A 26,847-nucleotide genomic window follows, 5' to 3' on the forward strand; every position below is an offset into this window, starting at 1 on the left:
TGATGTAGCAGCGTTACAAGAGATGCCCCAGACAGAGACCGGTTTTCTTGAGAAGAGCCACTTCACCATCTATTATAGCGGCCATCCAGTAAACCATGAGCTCGGAGTAGATTTATTAGTCGGCCAAAAAATGAAACCTCCTCTGATCATAAACATTCACGCCCCCACAGAGGCGACTGCAGACTCAGAGAAGGATAACTTCTACGAGGCAGTTGAGCCTGTCCCCAGTATGATATCAAAATCGTACTTGGAGATTTCAGTAGTCAAGTAGGAACGAAGTCAGTATTCAGATGATACGTTGGCTCCCATAACTTACAGCTTACTTGCAGATTATTCAGTTAGCAGTATCACACAAAATGTTTGTTGGAAGTACCTGGTTTGCGCGGAAAGCAGAGGGGGGGCCTTTTCAGATGGGACCACTTCAATCAAATTGACCACGTGCTGATTGAACGCTGCCTCCTCCCAGTCTAGATGAATATCAGAACATATAGGGGGACCAATATAGACTCGGATCACTATGTCGTTGACATGGTGTTCCGAGTTCGAATAACAACACCGCCCAGAATCCCCTCTGACAATTAGGTGAGAGTTAACACTGAAGCCATCCACAAAACAACCCCCCGCAACACCTTTAAAGGAGAAATAGATGCCGAACAACCGCAATCAACAGAAAAAGGAAAGGGAAAAAGGAAGCCTGGGAGAACCGCAATCGCAACCGTACCAGGCGCAGAAGCTTTACCAACAAGTTAGCAGGATGAAGTCTTACACACCTCGATGTTCATCCTACCGAGACAAAGAGGGAAATCTGATTCCCGATAGAATGGGCATATTGGAGCGATGGGTTGAGTACTTTGATGAACTACTGAACAACCAGAACATCGGAGAGCTGGAGGTCCCGCCAACTGAAGATGACGGACAAATACTGCCATCACCAAGTGTAGAAGAAACATTTCATGCAATTCATTGGCTTAAAAATTATCAGTGGCCAGGAGCCGATGGAATTACAGCCGAATTGGTTAAATATGGAGGCGACCGACTACACCGAGTGGCTCATCAACTGATGCTCAACGTTTGAGACAGCGAATAAATGCCTGATGATTGGTAACGAGGCATTATCTGTCTCATCCTTAAAAAGGGAGATTTCACACAATACAGCAATAATAGAGGTATCACGTTGCTGAGTACCATCTATAAGATATTCTTCACTGTCTTGCTAGGTCGGATAGCCCCGTACGCCCAGAGCATCATTGGCCCATACCAAGAGGCTTGACTCCAGGCAAATCAGCAACAGATCAGATTTTCTCTCTGCGGCAAGCGATGGAAAAACTGTTGAAATATGGACATCAGTTGTACCGTCTATTCATCGACTTTAAGGCCGCCTATGATAGCATAGCCAGGGTAAAACTGTACACGGTCATGAGAGAATTCGGTATCTCGGCAAAATTAATAAGACTGACTAGGCTGACCCTGACCAATGTGCGAGGCCAGATAAAAGCAGCAGGATCACTCTCAAGACCATTCGACATCAACAACGGTCTACGACAAGGGGATGCCCTATCATGCGTTCTCTTTAACCTGGCCCTTGAGAAAGTGATCCGTGATGCTGAGGTAAATGCATGAGGTACGATCTTCTTTAAATCTACCCAATTTCTGGCTTATGCTGACGATATCGACATCATGAGAAGTACCACCCGAAACGTACAAACTGCCTTCATTCAGATGGAGCCGGCGGCGCGAGATCTTGGGCTGCACATCAATGAAGGCAAGACAAAGTACATGGTAGCAACGTCAGCACCGAAAACCAACCAACCAACAACATCAAACCGCACTGTTCAAACGGGAAGAATAAATATAGGAGACTACAACTTTGAGACCGTTTATAATTTGTCCTATCTAGGGTCGAAAATCACAACCGATAACAGCTACGATGATGATATCCATGCACGGTTGTTGGTAGCCAACAGAACCTATGTCAGCTTACAAAAAATGTTTCGCTCAAAACGTCTCACCATAGGGTCAAAGCTTTTACTATACAAGACAATGATCTTGCCAGTCCTCATGTATTCTTCGGAGACTTGGGTTCTTAGCAAGAAAAATCGCGTTCGAGAGAAGAATCCTCCGAAGAATTTTTGACCCCCTACATGAGGATGGACGATTCCATAGCTTACATAACGACGAAATCTACGAGCGATACAATAACCGTCCGGTTCTGAATAAAATCCGGCTCAACAGGTTGCGGTGGGCGAGTCAAATAATCCGTATGGATGAGGATGATCTAGCCTGGAAAGTCTATAAGGGCAATATCTAGAAAAAGAAGACGAGGCAGACTCTGCCGGAGATCCTTATTAAGGCAGGCCTAGACCGGATACCGGTTGTTGCGCTGTTGATGATGATGATGATGGCCAGTCGAATGCCCTTGGCCGCACTAGCGTAGCTAATGGCGGGCTTCCTGAGTCCTGCCTTCACCCCTGACCTGCTGGGTTTTCTCCCTCCTTGGGTTCAGGTTTGGATTTTTTGGAGCATTCCGATCATGCTTTCTCGGCTCCGCCAGAGATGACTTAGGTCTATGCTGAGCTTTTTTAAGGCCCTCTTTTGGTTTCAGGCCTTCCTTCAAGTAGCGGAGGTATCATTTAGCACCTGCGCCACTGAGATCGGTCTCCTTCCTCACGTCTGATATATTTATCTCAGACGTACTTTTGCTGGTCCCTGCTTTTTGAGCAGTGGCGTTTGTTGGTTGTTGTCCTCGCACTATACCAATGTTAACCTTGGATCAACTGCTTGATGTCCCAACTTCACCCTTTTTGGGTGTAATCACCTGGCTCTCAGTATTTCGGAGATGTGCCTCCGCATGATTAACCAGTTTGTGTGCGGTACAGGGTCCCTCTTTATTGATTTTAGCTTTTTTATTTTTATCGCTGGTACTCATTTGGGTTACGAGGTCCGCCAGTATCTGAAGCGACCAGGTATCAGTGAGACTCCGCTCGAATACAGTCAGTTACCCACAGTTCATTACGATACGCAAATATTCTCTTCCAAGTAACTCAGCGGCGTCGCATCGTTTAGCTAAATGTAGTGTATATTGCTATCTACAAAATAGTTAAAGATATTTTGACAGACAGTGCAACTTGTTTCCTCGTCGCGTCGCGTAGCGTAGATGAGGCCGCATCTTAACGTGCAAGAGTATGTCGACAGGCTATTTCAGTGAGGCTGCACTTAGGCGCTGGTGAACCTGTTGTTCTTGGGATAGCTTTGCTCTCTTAATTGACCAACCCAAATGGTCATTTTGGCCATTTTCTATTTTCACTTCCATTACGATCCCCCTTAAATCCAAGTTAAATTACGATCCCCCTTAAATCCAAGTTAATCAGATACGCACAAACTTGCCATCGATGTTATTGACACTCACCATAAACCCTTTTAATGATAATGACTCATAAATAATCTATGCCAAAAAACTATTTGAACAAAATTGTTTCTATAAATAAAAAGTGTTCTAATCACTATCTTTAATTTGCTAGATAAGGCTCTATTGTGAACCAAGCCGCCACGTGTAAATGTTCAAGTATTATCAAAAATACTAGTGATAATCTGGGTTTTATATAAACATGGCTGATGAACCCCTTTAAGGTATATTGAGAAAGCGCTTTAAGCTATTTAAAGGAGTAGCTCTAGATGGAAGGGGTCCTGATAGGTAGGGTTTTTTTTGCCATATAGATTTAGGGCGTGTTTGCAGAAATTCAACTGGAAATAGAAATAACAAGTAATCCAACATAAAGAAATGGCTAATTCATGTCTATCAGTTGGGTCAAAACACTGCATTTCAGTACTGTGTTCCATGGTCATGCGTCCATGCATCTCAAATTAAACTGACGATGACAAATGATGTTCAGTAGAAAATCCTGAAAAGATCATGCAGCAGCGCATAATTAATATTCTACACGCATTCAAAATTCTCTTTATTGTTTAGTAAAAGCGAAAACATCAAAATAAAGTCACTAGAAGCAACCAGACAATAATGCACGTGATGAGACATTTTGTTACTAAGGCAGCAGCATGTCAACAGCCTTTCAGAGCAAATAGCGTTAAATCTGATAATGTCCAATCAACGATCATTTATTTCGCCTATTCACCAAAAATCATATGTACATCACATAAGTTTGGAGTCATTGAGGGAGAATATGTTTCTTTCAAGTCCATATTCGTTCTATAACAATGACGAACTTACGAACTTATACTGCATGTTCTTGCTAGGCCAAGCCTCTTCTTCCTAATTCATCAAATATACATTTCCGTGAATAAACCCCAGAATCAATTCTACATTATATACAAATAGTACTTTTATATAATTTTAATTAATTTTAATTTAATAATTGTAGCATTGGTTTAATGCTCTCTATTTATATATCTATGAGACACATTTCACAAGGCAACTAGCCTCTGGATTTACATACTATATGCATTCAGTCATTAATCTTTCCATGCTCCGAACGTATGAGGATGATGACAGATGTAATATTAAATGAGATGAAACAAAAGGAGTGCACGAAATCTGCACAATAAATAAATGAAACCCAATTTCTTCCCTCTGAAGATTATAAACTTACTTATCATAGCCGACCTCAAGCTGTGATTATCTCTCAAGAGTTGTCGTCTTAATTTGCAAAGCTTAAGGGGGTAGTTTCATCCGCACTACGTATACTTCACGCACTACAAAGTAGTAAGAGAAGAGAGCCAAATTCAATAGTTTAACAATTTGTATTGTAAACATACTATATTTGTCCAAAACTGCTTAAATTCCAGTTGAATATTAAAAAAAAAACAGGATACGTGGGACCAACGCTTTGGAAATCATAATAATGTCCTTTCACAAATTAATTTTTCCTGTGTATGATAATGCCCTCCTCAAAAAATTATTTTTATATTTTATATATTAATTAATTTTCATCTCCCAAAAGCCCTGAAAATAAATTCCCCTTCTATCCAAAACTACCCCCTTAAAAACATTTTCCTGTTTAAGCTAGCGTCATCGAAGAATCGAGTAATCAGCCTCAAAGATCATCTCTCATTCTTGAATCCGGCCGCGAGCGCACTCACAGTGATCTAGACATCATCATTCTTTCAACTAGAATTTTTGCAAATTGTTCTCCTAAAAAATCTTGAAGATTTGTGCGTGAAGTAATCGGCCGTTAGCATCCTCTTAGATTAGAAGTAGCAGCAGCTATAGTGTTTAGTTCATAGATTACACATCAAATAGTTGCTAGTTCGCTTAGATTCATCGGAACATTTCCTAGCCCCTAAGAAAACACCGGTAGTGCTTCCTTCGCCAGCATCATCCCCTAAGTTGTCATCCCAACATTATCAGCAGAAACAGTAAGTACTCCATACCAACTACCCTAAAAGCCAATTGCAATAGAAAGAAACTTCCTTGAGTGTGAACATTATCATTCATCCACCAAAATAAACTAAAAACCAATCTGGATACCTGTTAATGTTTATGATAAAACGTGGATCTAAAAATATACAAAAGCTAAGAGAAAACAAAGATTGAGATTGTTTCGATACAAGTAACAACATCATTGAACTTTGGAAACACTTTCGAAAGTTTAAGTAATTTAATACATCATGCAATGGTCTATTTTAAGTTCAGTAAAAAAAATATCTGTAAGTATAACACCGCAGATGCAAAACAGCGGAAAATTTCAGATTTTTATCCCATCGGTGCACTCATGTAAATGCCACTATCAAAGATAGTTTTAGTCTTAGATGTGAAAATATTTCTAAATAACATATCGCAATCAGCAATATCTAAACGTTCGCTTCTCCTCTAACTATCTAATATCTCTATCTTTGGATACTGAGATCCTGTCGGAAGAAAGCCAAACGTTACTCCGATCCCACCCCGGCTACTTGCGGTATAAACTACAACAGATGTCGGAAGGGGATTTCCGAAAAAGCGCATTTCTAGATAGTTACCACCCGGAACCTTCTGCAGGGCACTAACTGGACCCGGCGCACGCTGACATTGACAACCTTCCATGGAGCTCTGAAGCAAGGATTATTATTATTCTGTTAAGGGAAAGTCGCACCGCGTCCTTAAAGAACTACTGTGCCCTTTTACTGGTTATAGTGTATCTATAAATCATAATATCTCAAGCAAGTCTATAACCGATAGGAATTTTAGTATATTCCCTACTTTCAGATCTTTCAACTTTACATCTGGTATTAAATGTTCTCCCAGATGCCTCGACACTGCCCCAGAACGTGCATAGAGGTTTCATCACACTCCGCACAGAAGGTGCAGACAGTGCCCGTAGATATCCCTAGCTTATCTAGGTGATAGTTTAGCCGGCAGTGACCAGTGAGAATTCCCACTATGATTCGGAGGTCCTTTTTTGGTGAGGTTTAAGCAATCCTTTGTGCACTTGGGTTTGTATCCCCCAATAATCCCAGTATAGTTCCCTCAACCGTTCCTCTTCATTTTTTAATACCATAGCTATGAAACCAATTCCGATTCCACAGAAAAGTTCTGGTCCATGTAAAGGTGTCCCTGCTCCCTTCTTGTCTAATTAGTCCGCTGCGTCATTGCTTTCCAACCCAACATGGCCTGGAACTCAGAGTATCCAGACCTTGTTGAACGAGCCGGGGGTATTCAATCTCTCAAGGCATTCTCGTATCAGTTTAGAATTCACCTGGTTGGACTTAAGTGCCTTGATCGCAAACTACTTATCAAAGTGAAACCTGGTTGTCATGTTATCCCTTGGTATCAGTAATTCGGGATACGGCCTGGAAAGAATATCAATCTTCCTTCGGTTTAGGCAGCTCCCCGCTTCACTGTTACCCCCGGCCACCCTGAATATTGCCCTCCTTGTCCGCATCTGTATATGCAGATAGAGAGGGGTTAATTCCAGAAAGACCTCCAGGAGCATGTCCTCATTGTCCCACTGATACACACGCAAACCAGTCTTTGGAGTTTGTATAACTCCTTGGCTTGTGTGCTCAGTTCAATTCTTTCTGGACAGATTACCTCCCCGTAGGTAATCATTGGCCTTACTATTGCCGTGTACGAGGGGGGACCCAAAAAACGGGAATTTCGTCATAACTTCTTTATTTCTCAATATTTTTACACCAAATTTTGATCACCTTCAAAGTATTCGCCTTTGACTAAAGCACACTTCTCTAAACGATTCTTCCATTGTTCAAAACATTTTTTAAATTCACTCATCGGGATGTCCTTTAAGCCTTCCAGTGATCATTTCACCTCCTCCACAGTGGCAAAACGCTTTCCTTTCATATTCCTTTTGAGTCTGGGGAACAAAAAGAAGTCACAGGGGGCTAGATCCGGTGGGTATGGGGGTGGACAATTGGTGTCATGACGTTTTTGATAAAAAATTGCATCACGGAAAGGGCGGTGTGGGCCGGGAGAACGAACTCCGTGTGCACAACACCTCTGCAATCGAAGAAACAAATGAGCATTGTCTTGATGTTTGACTTCAGTTGGCGAGCTTTTTTGGGACGAGGAGAGCCAGCCGTCTTCCACTGGCTTGATTGCTGCTTTGTTTCGGGGTCGTATCCCTAGCACCATGATTCATCACCAGTAATCACCTTGGAAAAAAATGCAGCGTTCTCTTCGAGCTGATTTTGAAGCTCAAAACTTGCCTGAAGTCGACGCTGCCTTTGCTCGTCTGTGAGAAGGCGTGGGACGAATCTGGCCGCAACCCTTCTCATGTGCAAATCTTCGGATAAAATTCTCTGAATTGAACTCCATGATATTCCCAACATCTCACACACACGTTTTCATCAGTTCTTGACGTTGAGGGGCGTCCTGAACGAAGTTGGTCTTCAATAGGCATTTCTCAACCGCGCGTTGTTCTCAACAATCTGCCATTACGTTTTCTCCGAAACGTAAAAAGTTGTTTTACTAAAAAAAATCTCACAGGCGAACCGATGCACTCACAGCGACACAATTTCGCACACTGACGCAGGTGGCGTAACGCTAACGGACATGTGGTCAAACAATAGGTTCCCCTACTCTCCCTCCCCACCACAGCGTAATTCCCGAAACTTATGGGTTCCCACTCGTATATCGAAAGTAGTATCTTTGGGCTGTAACCCCATTTTTTCCTGCTGTGGACCTACAAGTCATCAGAGCCCTCGTGGCTTTTCGACAAGTATTTCCGACATGTGTCTTTCAGAGTAATTGTTGGCCTAGCGTAATTCCCAAATATTTGACCTCTGTTTCTCGTTTCACCTAGATGTCATGTAACTTTATGGCTCTCAGATGATCAAGCTTACGTCCCCTATTTTTTTTTTATGGATGGATGAGGAAACCCTAAAAAGATGCTGCTGCGCCAGGTTCCAGCAATGTGCAGGATTCTCACCCACTAAAACCACCCCACTTCTCCGTCCATATCCCCACGGGACCACTGTGAAATATTACTTTTCGGGTCCGTCGCACTTTCCGAGCTCGTTCCAGGTCCTTCAGCTTCTTCTGTATCGCAGTTACTGTTCCGCTTATCGCACTCCAATTTGCCGCGGACCTCCTCCACGAAATTATGGAGTCCAATAACTGCGTTGACAACGTCATTTCACCTTCTTCTTTCATTCGCGGATCTATTACAGTGGAACATAACATGCTTCGGGTCCTCGGGAGTAGCGGCGCATTCGGGACAGTCTGGGTACTTTTCCAGTGTGTAAGCACTTCCTGTGTCCACCGTGTCCCGTAAAGAACTGTGTTAGGTGGTAATTCAATTCTTCATGTTTGCGCTCCACCCATCTCTCAACACAGGGGATCAGCCAGCGGTCTTTCTTAGAATTATTCCACCGTTGCTGCTATCTCCTGTCAAGCTCCTTCCTAGTGGCCGTACGGAAGCCCGCAGTCACTTTGACCGGATTAACTCTCCTTCTCCGGTAGAGATAGTGTGCCTCATTCGCTAGAAGATCCAAGGGAATCATCCCCGCGATGACACACACTGCCTCACCTAATATCGTCCCATATGCACTGCACACCCTCAGCGCAATTGGCGGGTATACCGAACTTACCCTTCCCGGGTTCATTGTGTTATCTAGTGTGCACGTCCAGACAGGAGCCGCGTACAGCAGGATGGATATCACCACCCTTGCGATCAGCAGCCGACGACTAGATTTTGGCCCTCCAATATCAGGTATCATCCTTGCTAGAGATGAACTAGCCTTTGCTGCCTTTTCGCGCGCATAGTCCAGGTGCTTGAAGCTCAACTTGGCATCGATCATTACCCCCAGGTATCGATTTTGAAACGACCGCGTGATTACCAACCCGGATTTTGATAGTGTTGTTTTTTCTGAGATTGGTAATAAGGACCACCTCCGTCCTATCTTCCGTTAAGTCCAGTTTCACCATTTGGAGCCATGTTTTGATGGCATGAATGGTTTCATTTGCATTCAGCTAACTCGACGAACGGAAGCAGCCTGTTGTATACCACCTTCTCCAGCAGCTACCCCATAGTGTCTAAAAGACCGATAGGGCGATATGAACAGGGTGCGCCAGGTGGATTTCGGGGCTTCGGTAGCAAAACCAACCTGTGCTTTTTCACTGGGCGGGAAACACTCCTTCGACCATACACGATTCAAATGTATTTATGAATCATACGAGCCTAATTTTAGCAGGAAACTTCAGCGCTTTGTTCGGAATTCCGTCCAAACCCGGAGCCTTATTTTCCCGCAACTCGTCCATAGATCTCCCGCAGTCCTCGGTCACCCCGTTAACCGAACCATTGGATAAAGTCCACTTTCTTCCTGTTGTAGGAAATGCTGCTTCGAAGATCGCGATATTCCTTCTCGGACTGCCGATGTTCTAGCTTCCGCTTGGTCCCTTCGCAAAGCCCCCTCGCTCGCAGACACGATGCTTTCAGCAGCGAGGTTTCTTAGTTCCACCAGTAGTTTGGTTTCCTACTATGATTGAACTTGCGTCGCGGCATTGTAGAGTTGCATGACTCAGTTACCCGTTGACATAACTGGCTCACTTTTTCCAGCGCCGTACCCTTCGGGTTGTAACCTCCTTCTAAAGCCGGAATGTCTCTTCCTCGCAAGCTCCAATGGACCACCCAGCCATCCTGGTTTTTCCGCTTCTGTTGCTCACTCGACTGTTGCCTTCCCCGTTCCTGATGTCGAGAAAGATGGCCTGGTAGTCCCTGCGGCTGTAGTGTTCGGGCCAGACCATCCTCTCTCGCCAAAAAGCTACTGAGGTAAGTCAGATCGACAATTGAGCCTAGCCCTTTTGCCTCAGAAGGCATCCTAGTACGATGTCCAGCTGCGCGAAGCTTTCGAGCAGGATTTGGCCCCTGGTATTCGTCACTCAAATTCCCCAGTCTAAGGCTTACGGATTTAAATCGCCGGCAATGATTTTGCGGCTGTGGTCTCTAGCGCCCACCACCAAGCCGTCTAGCATCTCCTCATATTGCGCTAATGTTGCACTAGGAGTGGCATAGCAGCTGTACATATGAACGCCGTTGACGTTTGGCCTTACAAAACCGGCTCCTAGAAATGCCATTGTTTCTTGAATGCCCAAATCGCCGCGATGAGTTTCTCACCCACCTAGCACTAACGTAACTTCGGTACGATTCACATATTACCGCCGAGTCTACATTCGACTGGAATCGTTTGCGAGAGCAAGTCTTGAGCTGCTTCGGAATGGTTGAGGTTGATTTTTATCAACCTTATTGTCCTACGATTCACTTTCCTCCTGTATGCCGGGCACCTGCATATATCTTGCGTGCAGTCTTTGATAAGGTGGCCCTCTTTTCCACACTTCTTGCACCTTCTCGACCTATTGTGCTCATTGGTAATGATTGCAGGCTGTAAACCTCCATATGCTTTCTTCATCCTTTTGATTGTACTTTCTCCTATTCCGCTCAGGTTGAATTGCTCCCTTAGCGCACTACAGATATCCTCTTGTGATGTGACCTAAGCCTTTGCATTCTATTACTACCTGTTGCTTACGAAGTTTTACGTGTGCTATTCACCTAGCACCTTTTCCACTTCACCGCGAAAACTATCCACTGTCTTCTCGCGAGATTTGTTTAGCTTCAGCATCAGATCCCCTTTTGTATACGCCTGATACGACTAAGACTGCCGCCCAAGTCTGTCAATTCAAAGGATATCGAATAAATAATGATTATTGACGGACGAACCTTTTTTGTCCATTCTTCGGGTTTACGAGTTATACACTCTTCCCCTTTTGTTAAAGTTTGATGCTGTAATTGAAGAACTACCCGGAACTTTGCCCGCGTTCTCACCTACCTTATGTTGAGGAGACGTCGTCACCTGTGTCTCCCGCGTGACTTTGCCACATGACGCTTGAGCGTTTTTCTCCTCCACTGCCCTAATATCAGACAACTTAATGCCAACTATTAGAGCCCTGATATATAAGTGGATATTCCGTCTCTTCTTAATGAACTCACAGAGTACATTTATGCGTTCCCCCAGTGAAATAAACGCTGTTGCAGTTTGTCGCCTTCCACGATCGTTCTTTCATAGCATCGATAATTATGTCAGTCTGAGGACGCTCCAAGTTTCTTTCCGAGTCCCGCGATGAATCTCGACTCGGGTAATGTTGGCCTCAGTGGTGACCTCCCAAGTTTTGAACTTTTGCGAAAAGGATCCAGTGTAGATCTCATTTCCCCTTAAATGTCTACGAGTAACCCCATTGCGTACTCACATTCAGAGTTGCATCCTCTATCTTTGTAACCAAAGAATGAGAGCAGACTCACAGGACTTTCCACGCTGGTTGGTTTTCATTAATTCAGCAAGAATGAAGTCAAGCTGATCTGTCTGAAGTTTTTTGGATTAAAATAGTCATCTTTCCAAGGTTTCAGTATGAAGGCTACCTTAACCTTTTGCCAAGAGGAAGGCACGTAGCCCAGAGCAAGACATCATCGAAAAAGATTTCTTAGAGGTTGCTCTAAGTGCTCCATATCCTCCTTTAGCATTGCCGGATAGATGCCATCCATGCCAGGTACTTTGAAATGTTCAAAGGACAGTATGGCAGCTCTCATCTTTTCATGGGTAACAACCGCTCTCGTAGTGTTCCAGTTCCCCTGCGTGTTGCAGGGGTTGCAAGAATCATCAACTCTCCCCCTGCCACTTCTCTCACCCGTTCTCCCGAGTGGTGTACTTACAGGAGGGTCTGAACTGATTCCAGTCTGGAACTCGTGAAAGAACCGTCGGGTTTTCTAAGAGAGTCCAACTTGGCCGACTCATCCCTTTTAAGGACTCTGCACAGCCTGAAGTCTCTCTTTCGCTTTCCAGGTCCTCATAGTACGCTCTAAAGGAATCTCGTTTCGAACACCTAACGAACCTCTTATATTCATACTGTAGGTTCCTGAAATTTAACCAGTCTTCGTTCGGTTCAGAAGTCGCCTGGTTGATTTCCCGAGTTTTTGCAATTCCCGGTTCCATCAAAGAACCGTTTTACCGCTTTGGCCTCCGGAAATAGAACAAGCCTCTTCATAGCACTCTCAAAGTGTCCAGTTCAGAGTTTCCGATTCATCAATGCCACAGATTCTGTTAAGGCGAACCTACGGCTCTTGTACCAGAAAAGTGTAGGCACAGTCCTGCAGCTTTGTGAGCTTCGCTGCCAACAGATAGGAGGAGGCTTTTGCACGTTGCAGGTTGATTTGACCAATCTTTATGTTTTTCGACATAAACTTAGTCTAATGTGTTACGGAAAATAGTTAGAAGCGTATGCCGCGGTCCGCGTGTGACGACGTTTTTCCTCACATCATACCGCCAGAGACTCGATCCCCTCGTATTTGATTTCTCTGAGTCGCACTTGGAGGTACCGCAGTTCCCATGTCCTCATCCCTGAAAAATCTCATCTCATCCCGCAGAGCATTCGTCTGTTTTCCACTTAGCACCTTGACTGGTTTGCGGTGTCCGATTTGCATAGATTCGATCACTCGAACTGGAATTAAATCAGTTCCGCTTGTTCCTTGGAAAGTGTAGGAGAAGTTACTAGCAGGTAGGATTCACTTTGAAGTCCCTTCACCAGTGCGAACCCCCATACGGGGGTTCCGTCACTATATTCACTATCCTCCGCGCGCAGCTCATTGCAGGAGAGCGTACCGAAGATGCTGCATTTCGCTCTATATTGTGTGAGTCGAAGACCATCACTGTTCTTCACTCTCAAAATTTAGATGATGGTCTACAGTGTCCTGATATGACTGAATTTCAATCTATCTAGGAAAAAGTGGAATACTATATGATGACTTCCCCTGAGCACATTCAGACCCTTTTAGTCCAGTTCGAATACCAAGTTGAAACCCTCCACGTTCGTAGATTTGTCCTTCGTGGCATTCATGAACTTTACCCTCCAGTGTCCAAAGTCCATGTCCGGGTTTTGTTCACCCAGCATGCGGATGATGTCCTCTACCTTCCTTCGAGGGCCCGGTAACCAGCATCCGACATGTTCTGTCTTGCGTAGCTCAGTGTTCTCAATAGTGACTTGGGCGGGCCGCCAGTACTCAAGGTCTGGATTGTCTACTGAAGCCACTTTAAGGCAGCGTCGCCAGTGCACTGCAAATGAAGAAGCCCATCGCGAAAACCTTTATTGTTAAATTGTGGTTTCTCGCCAGGCTCCAGCATTTTTTTCCACAGGCATTCCCGGAAGATATTAAATTGTCTCTCTCATATTTTGCCATTATTGGAGGAAACTCCCACGGCAGCAGTCAGAACAGAGGCTGTGTCTTCTTACCACTTGGAGAGTTTAAATCCTTCGTTTCCGTATTCATGTTTTGAACACCCTTAGTGTAGTAATAGACTTCTACACGCTCCCCCACCACGACAAGGTGGTGTCTGAGGGGAAGAGATCATAAAATATAGCATAATAAGTAATAAGACAATTAGGATGTGTGGTCCTATGTCAGGTAGATGTTTACATAAACTCGAGACCACTGGTTCCTCTATCGAACAATCCTTAAGACCTCGAAGCATTGACACCGGGATACTTTTTGGTGCAACAACCAATGATATCATTACCAGAGGTCAATAGGTCGCAGCAAGACCTTTACAATCGGTGCAGCAATTGAAGGAACTTCATCAAACATTCTGGAATAGGTAGTCCCGCGAATATTAGCACCATTTAAGATCTAGGGCAAAAGGGTCCAAGGAATCCCTCAACGTAAAGCTTGGATAGCTGGTACTTATCCGAGAGCGCGATATCCCTCCTGAAAAATGGTCGTTAGGTCGCCCAGGAAGCGATGGCAAGATTCGTGCGGTAACTGTTCGATATCACGGTGCGCAAGAAAAACAAATCGGAATCATCCATTTGTGTTCATTACTGGTGGAGATTCCGACTGAGGTAAATGAATCCCTTCTAGTGAAAAGATCGAAGAGTTCAGAGTGGGAAGAGCCAACATCGTAAAGATCGAAGCGAGCAGAGCAGAAACAAAGTACGGCAGAACCGATGACAATAAAACAAAGCTCAAATTTCTGAACATCTCCTGTAGTGTAATGACCCAAGAAACCGCGTATCGCACCATGTACATGGGTAAGGGGACTCCTGAATCTGACAATTCTGTTTTCCACATTCGGTATGGTACTCTCTCAGAATATTTCCAGGCCTACGCGGGATGCGTGGAATATAAGACGACCGTCGAGACATCATACAGGTCCTAAATCAATCACGTGCGATGTGCGAGGATACATCAAAATTAGTGACGATAACGCATTGTGATGCGCTGCTAAATCACTTCACTTTTAAATACAAGGATATTATCCACGAAATTGATGAACTCTTCGCCCTATCGACAATAAGGAGGAAGAGGGGTCTTCTACTATGAAAATGTGTTCAAATCTATAACATGCGATGAAGTTTCTTCTCCCATAGATGATATCGCTTGTTATCGTAGCATGCGCTAGCTGCCCCTCCTAGCAAAAATCAAATCGGGGTGACTATAGAAGGCCATTATTTTTTTCAATGAAAGTTGTATAAAAAGGGAGATATCAAGCAGTGCTTCAATTATAGAAGTATCATGTTACTGAGTATCGTCTATAATATAGATACTAGGCTAGGCTGGATAGCCCCATAAGCCCACAACATCGTCGGCCTATACCAAAGAGTTTTTACTCCAGACAAATCAGCAACAATCGTTGGAAAAACTTTTTTAATATGGCCATCAGTTGCATCATCTTTTTATTGAATTCAAGGCCGCCTATGATATCATTGCCCAGCATTAAACTGTACACGGTCATGGGAGAGTTCGGTATCCCGACGAAATTGATAAGACTGATTAGGCTGACCCTGATCAATGTGCGAGGCCAGATAAAAACAGCAGGATCACTTTCGGGACCATCAACAACAACGACATTAACAACGGTCTAAGATAAGGATATGCCCTATTGTGTATTCTTTTTAACCTGGTCCTGCCCCCTTTCCATGTATGGGGAGCCCTCCTTTAAACTCTACCTAAATTTATATCACTCACTATATGCGTGGGATTTCATAGTTCCCATCTATCCACCAAATTTCATTCGGATCGGTTTAGATATTTTGGAGAAAAGTGTGTGTGACAGACAGACAGACATACAGACATTGAATCGATTTTAATAAGGTTTTGTTTTACACAAAACCTTAAAAAAGGGAAAAATGTATGTTCACCAGGAGGAGAAAAAAACTTAGAAAAAGGTATTTTCGTTGCGAGTTGCAAAAGGAGTTGGAAAAGGTGGGCAGAAGGTGGATGAATCTTTAAAACAATGCGGATACACATATCCATTTATATTGAAGAAAATTGTAATCACCAGGCTAAAGGAGGAAAAAAATCTACAAATATGTATAAAGGTTCATGGTTGTGAAGGGAGGAAAAATCACGAGAAAATTTCGGAGTCTTCTGAATTATTATCTCCATTATTATGCAGAACAGGTTAGAAGAGAAAGACTTGCAAAATAGTATACAGGCTGAGCGGGGTGGGAGATGGAGAAAATCGTCGTAAAGTAGAGGAAAATTTTTAAAAGCTGTAGGACCTGCGTCAATAATAATAAATTTATCAGTGAGAAAATCAAATCATCAACTAATATAATCTGTCAACTTTTTAGAGCAGTAAATTAGTTCAGAAATGCCCTTTGTCATACTATGAACGGGGTTCTTGCTGCTTCTTTAGAATATGAAAGTAATTCCTATTTCCCCAAAGAACTACGCTCATGTAATTTATACAAGGACGACAATGCACATTAAGTCTAACTTCATTATATGTTAGTCTCCCTATTCCGGTTCCGAGGAGAATCACAAGCGTAAGAGTCCGATATAAGTTTTCTGCTTGCTATAGATCTTTTCCCCACAAAAGGAATTTTTTTTTAAGTAATCTGATTCTTTCACACGTTCTCCTATGGATATCTAAAAACGGAAATTTGATGAAGACTATTTCCGAAATTACAGCGGCAATGGTGTAATACTTTATGAAGTGCGGCGAATTTGGCGGTACCTCGGTTTTCAATCGACAAATTGATCAAACTTAGCTATTACGATATTTACAATTTTACGTTCTACGTATCATTCACCAACAATTGTACTCGTATTTAACCGCTTTTCCCTCTTTCTGCGATTCCCGGAAGTTCAAATCATGCCAAATTCAGAAGTATCTTTTCTTAATAGGGATTAATGGGCTACATCCAAAGAGTGCCTATTCTGTCTTTAGTTCCAGTGTAGATTTTGGCCCACGTAGCCCCCACACCGATTATCTTGAATATGACCTACTAAACCTGCACTCCAGAGCGATGTTTATGGCTCAAAGAATTATTTGTAAAGAAAAGTTTGAAGTCATTATGTTGACCAAACCACGAATTTAGATTGCCTCTAAATCTTTTACAAGTGAATAAGATTCACCTCCAAGAAATATTCAATTAGCAGTTTTCGTTGGTGGAAGCGATATGTAATATTGAAAGGGTAGTAATCGCAGAGCTGTGTAATCATTTAATGTGTGCATGTGTATAAGAGACAGAAATTATACGCCCCCATTCCATGAATATTTTGTGGCACGAGAGGGCTTACTGATATTGAACAAGAAGTTGGTTCTTCATGAGAAGAAAAGCTATTATAGATTGATTACGCTACGGTGTTGCATGGTTCAGTACATGATATACACAATACAATCAAATTAAACAAGGTTTCCCAAGCTCTATTTTTAAGAGCCTATAATTTTGCATTTTGAACTATCTATATTAGTCCCAGCCGGCTCTTTATAAAATAAACCTTATGGATAAAATCCATGAATAAAATTTTGCATGTAAATAATATTACCGCAGATCTAAAAGGAGCCACCATTAATCTAACTAGTTCTGCCGTATCTCTTGAATATAACATTTTAGTCATCGTTCGCAGCTTCTGATTGTAATTTTAAATGTTGTCTTAAGTCATTGAATAGGCAGATGAGATGCTAAATTGTAAGCATTTCGCACCTTTGGTAACAAATATTTTTTCGCCAATTAATTTACTTCTTTGAATAAATCCACTATTTTTTTATTGGACCTTGACGTGTGTACTGTTGAGAAAAAAATTATCATCATCAACGGCCCAATAACCGGTATCCAGTCTAGGTCTGCCTTAATAAGGAACTCCAGGCGTCCCGGTTTTGCGCCGAGGTCCACCAATTCGATATCCCTAAAAGCTGCTTAGCTTCCTGACCTACGCCATCACTCCGTTTCAAGCAGAGTTTGCCTCATCTCCTTTTTCTACCATAGATATTGCCTTATAGACTCAACGGGTGGGATCATCCTCATCCATACGGATTAAGTGACCCACCCACCGTAACCTATTGAGCCAGATTTTATTCACAACCTGACGGTCTTGGTATCGCTCATAGATTTCGTCGTTATGTAGGCTACGGAATCGTCCATCCTCATGTAGTGGCCAAATATTCTTCGGAGGGTTCTTCTCTCAAATGCGGCCAAGAGTTCGCAATTTTTTTTTTTAAGAACCCAAGTCTCCGAGGAATACATGAGAACTGGCAAGATCATTGCCTTGTACAGAGCTTTGAATCTATGATGAGACGTTTTGAGCGAAACAGTTTTTGTAAGCTGAAATAGGCTCAGTTGGCTGCCACAAACGGATTTCATCGTCTTAGCTGTTATTGGTTGTGATTTTCGACCCTATCAACGGTCTTAAAGTTGTATTCTTCTATCTTTATTCTTCTCGTTTGACCATTGCGGTTTAATGTTGTTGGTTGGTTGGTTTTTGGTGCTGGCATTGCTACCATATATTTTGTCTTGCCTTCATTGATGTGCAGCCCAAGATCTCGCGCCGCCTGCTCGATCTGAATGAAGGCAGTTTCTACGTCTTGGGTGGTTCTTCCCATGATGTCGATGTCGTCAGCATAGACCAGTAGTTGGGTGGACTTAAAGAGGATAGTACTCCTCGCATTTACCTCGGCATCACGGATCACTTTCTCCAGGGCCAGGTTAAGGAAGACGCATGATAGGGCATCCCCTTGTCATAGACCGTACGTATTAATATACATTACCAAATACTTTTAGCCAATAAAAAGGAAAATATCTTCAAAGGCAAATCTTTCACTCAAAATTTCGGCTAACTAACTACCTCCTAATTCAAACCATGTTTGTTTAGGTTTGGCAAGCACGATGGATGCGCCTTTAAACCTTAGTTGAGAAGTACTTTTGTCATTTTTTAGTTTCCCCATTGAGAGCGGCTTTCTTCGAGAATTTCTCTGATTGTGATCATCTGGGTTATTCTCAATCTTAATTCTGGTAATGGTTTTACGGCACCTCCCAAGGTTTGTGGCTCGACCGCTGAGTGCTAGGAAAAACTACCCAACGGAAAAATCTGAAAAAAAAACAAGAGACTGCCACTATATGGTGCCTGGGCTCCAAAATACCCTCCATACCGATATATGTTCAAATAAAGTTAACTACAAAACCCCCTTAAGCTTATCGTGGCACTACGCCAATGTAGGCTATAGAATATAGTTTCGTGAAAATCGCATTATCACTAACAAAGTTATAATAGGTCAAAGTTGTCGCTTCTTTGCAAATTCAAGGCTTTGAATGTCAATATCACCCTAAAATGGATATTCTCACATACTATATGCATATATTACGTGCTACGTATTAATAGGATAAATGCACACTCAAGTCTTTATAAAAGAAATAAACAAAACCTTTCAAACCTGAAGCGTCCAGCTTCCGCGCTTTCCTAACTTCTTCTGTTTTTAGCAGTTAGTTATTTATTATAGGATTACTGCGATCATGGAATTCATCGCATCCCAATCCTCCTGGCAAGCTACCATTCTCCCGAAAAAAATTTCCGGTGATAGCTCTTCACCTAGAGTTTCCTCTAGGTTCTTCCACGAACCTAGGACATTGAATGAATACGTGCGCTGGGTCCTCTGGGACCTCGTCGCAGTTTGGATAATTATGTGAGGTGTCTAATTTAAACCTGTACAGGTATTGACGGTATCCTCCATGGCCGGTGAGAAACTGGGTGAGATTATAATTGATCTTCCCATGCTTTCTCTCCAGCCACTTCCCGATGGAAGGGATCAACCTGTAAGTCCAACGACCCTTTTCTGACTGGTTCCATCGCTGTTGCCATCTGCTTATGCATCCCTCCCTTTCGGCTTTTTTCACCTGCGAGAAAGGAGATATGGACCTGGTGTTATAAATGTTCATCAACTCGGCTGCCAGGATGTCAATCGGCATCATTCCCGAGATTACGAACGCTCCATCATCTGATACGGCCTTGAAGGCAGAACACGACCTTAAGGCTGTTCTTCTGTAGACCGTACTCAGTTTATGTGCAGTGCCTAAAACTTGCAGCGCTTTTCCCCAACCTGGGACTGCATACTACAAGATAGAACTCACCACCTTGGCTATGAGTAGCCTGCAAGTATACCGCGGTCCTCCTACGTTCGGTATCATCCTTGCCAGAGCCAGTGGTGGATGCTTTTTCGCACGTATGCTCGACGTGCTGCTTAAAATTGAGTTTTTCGTCTATCTTCACCCTCTAGATTCTAGTGCAGGCGTAATTTCTTTTGCGGCGCTTAGTGATGAGGACCGCTTTCGTCTTTTCCTCCCCGAGTGCCAGTCCAACACTCTCTAACCGAGACATAACAATACTGATTACTTCGTTTGAGTACAACTCAGCATACCCGAGATGCTTTGCGACCACAACCAGTGCTATATCGTCTGCGTAACCCACCACCGTGACCTACTCCGGAGCCGGAAGATTAAGCACATAATTATACATGATGTTCCACACTAGTGGACCCAGTACAGAGTCCTGTGGGACACCCGCGGAGACAATGTACTTCTTGGGTCTATCATCGGTATTATACCAGAGCGTCCGCCCTTGCAAGTAGCTATCGATAATAGCGGCAAGGTAGGTGGGAACACCAATCGTCGCCAGAGACTTTCATATAAGGTTCCAATTGGTCGAGTTGAACGCATTTCTGGGCTTTGCTGTCGCCTATTCGACTACAGATCTCCAGCAGCTCGTTCCTGGCGACTGGTGGAATCGGCATCACATTCAAGGGGCGCTGGAAAGTGTCAGTACCCTCCTCTTCCTGAGGAAATAACCTCTGGATTATTTTCAACAAATTTTCTAATGGGAAATGAGAATCTCCTAGGCATCGACGCGTCACATGCTTTAGAGATGCTTTGTGTGACATGGAGAGCTCTATCGGTGGAGGTGCCTGCTGTGCTAGGCAGGTCTAACCACACCTCCATGAATGTTTGCTCATCCATCGCTTTTGCAGAGCATCCTGATGTTCTTTGGGATTTCGGCTTCCGTGGTGCGGGTCTCCTGCCTTGTGACTCCGTCCATAGTTGCAAAGATTGCCTGGTGGTCGCTGTACGTGAAGTTCTCGCTAACTGACAAAAGTCAGATCTAAAATTGAATCAGATCCCCTTTCCGATAAGTGTTTACATCACCTTGGTTGGCTAGAACTGCATCCAACTGGGCAAATGCTTCTAATAAGCACCTTCCGTTAGTCTCTTTGCTGTCTGTCTGTCTGTCCGTCACACGCATTTTTCTCGGAGACGGTTGTACCGATTCAAACCAACTTTAGCGAAAAGGTGGGAACTGTGAACGCTCACACGTCCAGTGAGTTACATAACTCTAAGTTAAATTTAAGGGGGGGGGGGGGTGTGATCCCTCCATTCCAATTTGTTCGACATATCAAGTCAGTTGGTGTGGAGTTGTAACCAGGAGCTGCTGAAACTTGGCCGACTCAACGAAACATTTCTGATGTGGGTGCCGGGGCACTCTAACATCGCCGGTAATGAGGAGGCTGACAGACTCCACAATGGTGGGGCCAGAACCAGCTCTGGGAATCCGACCATCTTCTGTCAAGACTACTCTAAAGAAATTGCGAAGATTCACGCAGCCGAGTGGAGAAATTTGAACTTTTGCCGGCAGGCAAGAAAGAGGGGTCAATAGAGCGGCATTTTTGTTGTCCCTTAAGTAGTGGGACATGAAAACCTTAGTAGAGATTTTAACCTTAACCTCCTTAAACTACCATATAGAAAAGATTGGGGTGGTGTTTCGGTTATGTGCAGCCAATGTGAGTAGGAGCAGGAGACGACCCTGCCCTTTATATGCAGCTTCCCGGCCACCTCAGATCTCAGACGAAAACACTTCCATCATCATCATCAACGACGCAACAACCGGTATCCGGTCTAGGCCTACCTTAATAAGGAACTCCAGACATCCCGGTTTTGCGCCGAGGTCCACCAATTCGATATCCCTAAAAGCTGTCTGACGTCCTGGCCTACGCCATCGCTCTATCTTAGGAAGAGCCTGCCTCGTCTTCTTTTTCTACCATAGATATTGCCTTTATAGGCTTTACGGGTGGGATCATCCTCATCCATACGGATTAAGTGACCTGCCCACCGTAACCTATTTACCCGGATTTTATTCACAACCTGACGGTCATGGTATCACTCATAGATTTCGTCGTTATGTAGGCTACGGAGTCGTTCATCGTCATGTAGGGGGCCAAATCTTTTTCGTAGGATTCTTTTCTCAAATGCGGCCAAGAGTTCGCAATTTTTCTTGCTAAGAACCCAAGTCTCCGAGGAATACAGTACAGGAAGAGCTTTGACCCTATGGTGAGACGTTTCGAGCGGAACAGTTTTTAAAAGCGCGGATTTCATTGTCGTAGCTGTTATCGGTTGTGACTTTCGACCCTAGATAGGAGAAATTATCTCAACGGTCTCAAAATTGTACTCTCCTATCTTTATTCTTCCCGTTTGGCCAGCGCGGTTTGATGTTATTTGTTGGTTGGTTTTTGGTGCTGACGTTGTCCCCATATATTTTGTCTTGCCTTCAAGATCTCGCGCTGTCTGCTCGATTTGGATGAAGGCAATTTGTATGTCTCGGGTTGATCTTCCCATGATGTAGATATCGTCAGCATAGGCCAGTAGTTGGGTGGACTCAAAGAGGATCGTACCCCTCGTATTTACCTCAGCATCACGGATCACTTTCCCCACAGCCAGGTTAAAGAGGACGCATGATAGAGCATCCCCTTGCCGTAGACCGTTGTTGATGTCGAATGGTCTTGAGAGTGATCCTGCTGCTTTTATCTGGCCTCGCACATTGGTCAGGGTCAGCCTAGTCAGTCTTATCAATTTCGTCGGGAGTGAAGCCTCTTTGGTATGGGCTAATGATGTTCTGGGCGTATGGGGCTATCCGACCTAGCAAGATAGTCGAGAAGATCTTATAGATGGTACTCAGCGACGTGGAACCTCTATAATTACTGCACTGAGTGATATCTCCCTTTTTATGTATGTATGGGACAGATAATGCTTCTTTGCCAGTCGTCAGGCATTAATTCGATGTCCCACACCTTGAGCACAAGTTGACGAATCACTTAGTGTAACTGGTCGCCTCCATATTTAACTAATTCGGCTGTAATTCCATCGGCTCCTGGCGACTTATTGTTTTTAAGCCGATGAATTGCACGAACTGTTTTTCCTATACTTGGCAGTGGCAGTATTTGTCTTTCGTCTTCAGTTGGCTGGACCTCCAACTCGCCAATGTTCTGGTTGTTCAGTAGTTCATCAAAGTACTCAATCCATCGCTCTAATCTGCCCATTCTGTCGGAAATCAGATTTCCCTCTTTCTCTCGGCAGGATGAGCATCGAGGTGTATAAGGCTTCATCTTGCTGACTTGTTGGTAAAACTTTCGCGCCTAGTGTGGTTGCCCTCTGTACTTTTCTAGTTCACAGACCTGCTGGCTCTCCCAGGCTTCCTTTTTCCGTCTGTGAAGTCACTTCTCAGCTCGCCGGAGTTCGTGATAAGTCTCCGCGTGTGCCGGCGTCCTTTGAGGATACAACATTACTCGGTATGCGGCATTCTTCCGTTCCGTTGCTAACTTACATTCATCGTCGAACCAGCCGTTCCGACTCCTTTTGCGGCTGGGGCCAAGTACGTTTGTGGCCGTATTTATGATAACATTCTTCAGGTGGTCGTGAAAAACACTTATTGATGCTTCATTTCCAGGATCTCTGTTGATTGTGGTTATTGCGGCATCCATTTCTCTCTTATAGGTGTTGCGGAGGGCTGTGTTATGGATGGCTTCAATGCTAACTCTCACCTGATTGTCAGAGGGGATTCTGGGTGGTGTAGTTATTCGAGCTCGGAGCGCCATGCCAACGAGACAGTGATCCGAGTCTATATTGGCCCCCTATATGTTCTGACATTCATCAAGGCTGAGAGATGGCGACGTTCGATTAATACGTGGTCAATTTGGTTGAAAGTGGTCCCGTCTGGAGAGGCCCACGTATGTTTGTGGACCGCTTTCCGCGCAAATCAGGTACTTCCAACAACCATTTCGAGTAACATTACTAATTGAATGATCCGCAGTTCGTTATCATTTGTATTTTGGTGTAAGCTATGGGAGCCAACGTATCGCCTGAATACGGGCTCCTTCTCTACTTAGCTGTTAAAATCCCCAAGTATGATTTTGATATCATATCTAAGATAGGCTTCGAGGGTTCGTTCTACTGCCTCGTAGAAAGTATCTTTCTCCGACCCTGCAGTCTCCTCTGTAGGGGCGTGAACATTAATGAGGTTTATATTTCCATATTTGCCTCGCAAGCGCCGAGTGCATAGCCGTTCGCTTATGTTTTCAAAGCGGAGCAGGTTTCATTTTTTGGCTGACTACGAAACCTACTCCGAGCACATGGTTTACTGGATGGCCGCTGTAATATATGGTGTAGTGACTTTTCTCCAGGAAACCGGTCCTTGTCCAACGTATCTCCTGTATCGCTGTTACATCAGCCCTATATTGGGACAGGGTATTGGCTAGCTGCTTATCAGCGTCATCTCTGTACAGGGAGCACACGTTCCATGAGAAAATGCGCAAATCGTTATTCCTTTGTCGTTGCCGGGTTCGTCGCTGTATTATCCGTCTGGTCTGAGGCTCCTATTTGGGCTTCGTAGCAAGTTGTTTTCCGTGTAGGGTTGTCAGCTCTACCCAACCCCCAACCTGGAAAACCAGTTGGTACAATTTGTCCCGTTTTTAGGCGTGGGAGACTCGCCTTCGTTCTTCTCCGTCTGCAGCTTTTCGCTAAGAAAGAGCTCCCAACGGTCACCACGTGGAGGTGGAGGTAGGGTTTGGTAGTAGAGCTGTTGGTGTTGGCTCAGCAGGCGTTTCCCAGGTTTTATGCTCCATCGTGGGTACCAATCCACATTTCGCCCTGGGACCTATACTACCCTTTGACCAGGTTCTTTTTGCAGTCCTTTGTGCGCTTGGGTTTGTATCCTCCAATAAGCACCCTGGACTGCTCCATTCCTGGTAGGCCCGTCCAGTATAGTTCCCTCAACCGTTCCTCTTCATTTTTTAATGTCATAGCCATGAAATCTTTTCCGATTCCACCATCTGCCTATGCAGATAAATAATGTATATTGTATCTACCAGTGACACTGCTTTGTACAGAAAACATTATTCATTTCATGGTTCCATTAATGTGGAACATCTCTAGGGGTTAGAATTTACGAATATTAGAAATTACATTATTAAATCAGCAAAAATATTGGGTCAAAGACCCGCTGTCTTCCCTAATCCCCCGTTAACTTGCCGTGGTTAGTTCATGCTTCATTCAAATCCATTCATAACTGCTACCGATGAAAGCACCAGACATTTCTAGAGCAAATGTTACTTTACTGGAATTTACTTCCCCCAGGTGCTTACCGTTTAGGTAGGGCAAGTTCGTTTAATCAATAGTTTCGTCCTGGAATTCGTGTAAATTCATGATTATTATTTTCCCATTTACATGGATATTTTCGTGGTATGGGGAACATTCATGCACGCAAGTAGTGCTTTGAGTCCTTACATGTACGTACTATGATAGGATAGTCACATAGTAGGATAGTTAGTATTAGCCTGCAGTGAATAAAGCCAAAAGTCCAACAAAGGAGTTCATTTTGTGCAAGGAGTTTAGCAGTTCATTCATAGTTTGCAGTTGAGGCTGATCTGTTGCTCTGTAAGGCTGTGTCGGACTGATAAGGTCGGAATAGATTGTAGAGAAATTATCCTTTCTAAGTTTTTCTACTCATTTTATTCATTAATCGAATTATAATTGCAGAAATGGAGTGGTCACATTTGTGCTTACTAATTATCATTGGACTAGCTGTGGCAAAAGACTTCACCGAACAGGAAATTCAAGTTTTAACAAAAACACCAGAGGAATTATGGGAAATATACAAGGTATCCTTTTTATATAAAAAATGTAGCTGTGCTCTTGGTGATGAGTGAAGTTAGAGTTAATGTAGTGATTTGTATCCGCAAAAATTCACCCCATTCCTTTGAGTTTTCAAGTTTCAAAGTAACGCCGACTTCTTCCAGGAACAATACAACAAACAATACCAATCAGAAGAGGAGGAATCCTACCGAAAAGGAATTGTACTCGAAAAATACCGCAAACTAAAGGACCAATTGGAACTTCGCAATAAAAGTATAATTCTCTACACAATCAGCATCAGCAAATATTCAGATTTGAGCCATAAAGAATTTATGGAGAAAATGTTTGGTCCCGAAAACGACCAGAAAGCAATGTAGTAAGTGGATAATAATTGGTAATTTGATTTTTATGATTTACGCTTGTGCTTAGTAGTTTCAAATGGAAGTTAACGACATGGTTTGGATTTGATATTTGGCTTTATGCAAATTGAAATTATTCTTTATTAGTATTTGAAATTGCTGTTGAATTATTCGATTTTTTATTGGAATATTTGATTGAAGCTGTGTTTTTTTGAATTTTTTCAGCTTCAAACTGAGTGAACTTATGCCGAAGTCAATATCGACAAGTATATCATTAAACAGCTTTCTATTCATTACAATTATATTAATTTCATATTTTTAAATGAATTACATTTATAAAGTAATTTTTATATAAGGATGTGTTTCCTTTCTGCATGTTACAGTTCTACCTTGTTAGCCAACTCTCCCGTGTGAACGTCAAAGCTGGCATGGGTGTAGTGTGCGATTCACACTCACTAAAAGAGCACTCCCACCTCTCTCCAACGTTTACCCCATGGGACCAGCATTTAGGCATTACTTCGCGGGGCGGACTTGCCTTCCGTAGGCCTTCAAGTTTCTTACTCTACAGTCTTCCGCTTCTTTGCTTCCTTTCGCAGCTCCATTCTGTCTTTAGAGTACAGCCTCTCAATTTCTTTGCGTTCTTCTTGGGCGTGCTCCTCTCAGGCCTTGGTTTTGTATCCGCACAATTGTATGGATGACCGAAGTCCAGTTTGCCTCCCACCTGAGCATTTCCCGCCGACTCCCAGGGCCTCACTCAGGCTCCTTCTCTCCTTCCGGAATCGCGGGCACTCAAACAGGACATGCTCCGGGTCGTCTGGGATC

The 26,847-nt window shown here is 43.6% G+C and overlaps 1 protein-coding gene across 2 annotated transcripts; it reads left to right on the forward strand.

The window, feature by feature from the left end:
- Nucleotides 1-5,060: 5,060 nt before the first annotated feature.
- Nucleotides 5,061-26,380, forward strand: LOC119654754 (crustapain-like). Of its 2 annotated transcripts, none has more exons than XR_005249843.1 (4): nt 5,061-5,370; nt 25,571-25,692; nt 25,831-26,060; nt 26,251-26,380. XR_005249843.1 is itself a non-coding variant. In XM_038060293.1 (4 exons), the coding sequence occupies exons 2-4, from the start codon at nt 25,573-25,575 to the stop codon at nt 26,345-26,347; spliced, it is 429 nt and encodes a 142-aa protein (XP_037916221.1). In that variant the 5' UTR covers nt 5,061-5,370; nt 25,571-25,572; the 3' UTR covers nt 26,348-26,380. The 2 variants fall into 2 exon arrangements, 1 of the variants encoding a protein (XP_037916221.1); XM_038060293.1 differs by having other exon boundaries at nt 25,831-26,042.
- Nucleotides 26,381-26,847: the final 467 nt, after the last annotated feature.

The sequence above is a fragment of the Hermetia illucens genome, chromosome 4, assembly GCF_905115235.1.
Source record: "Hermetia illucens chromosome 4, iHerIll2.2.curated.20191125, whole genome shotgun sequence".
Lineage (NCBI taxonomy): Eukaryota > Metazoa > Arthropoda > Insecta > Diptera > Stratiomyidae > Hermetia > Hermetia illucens.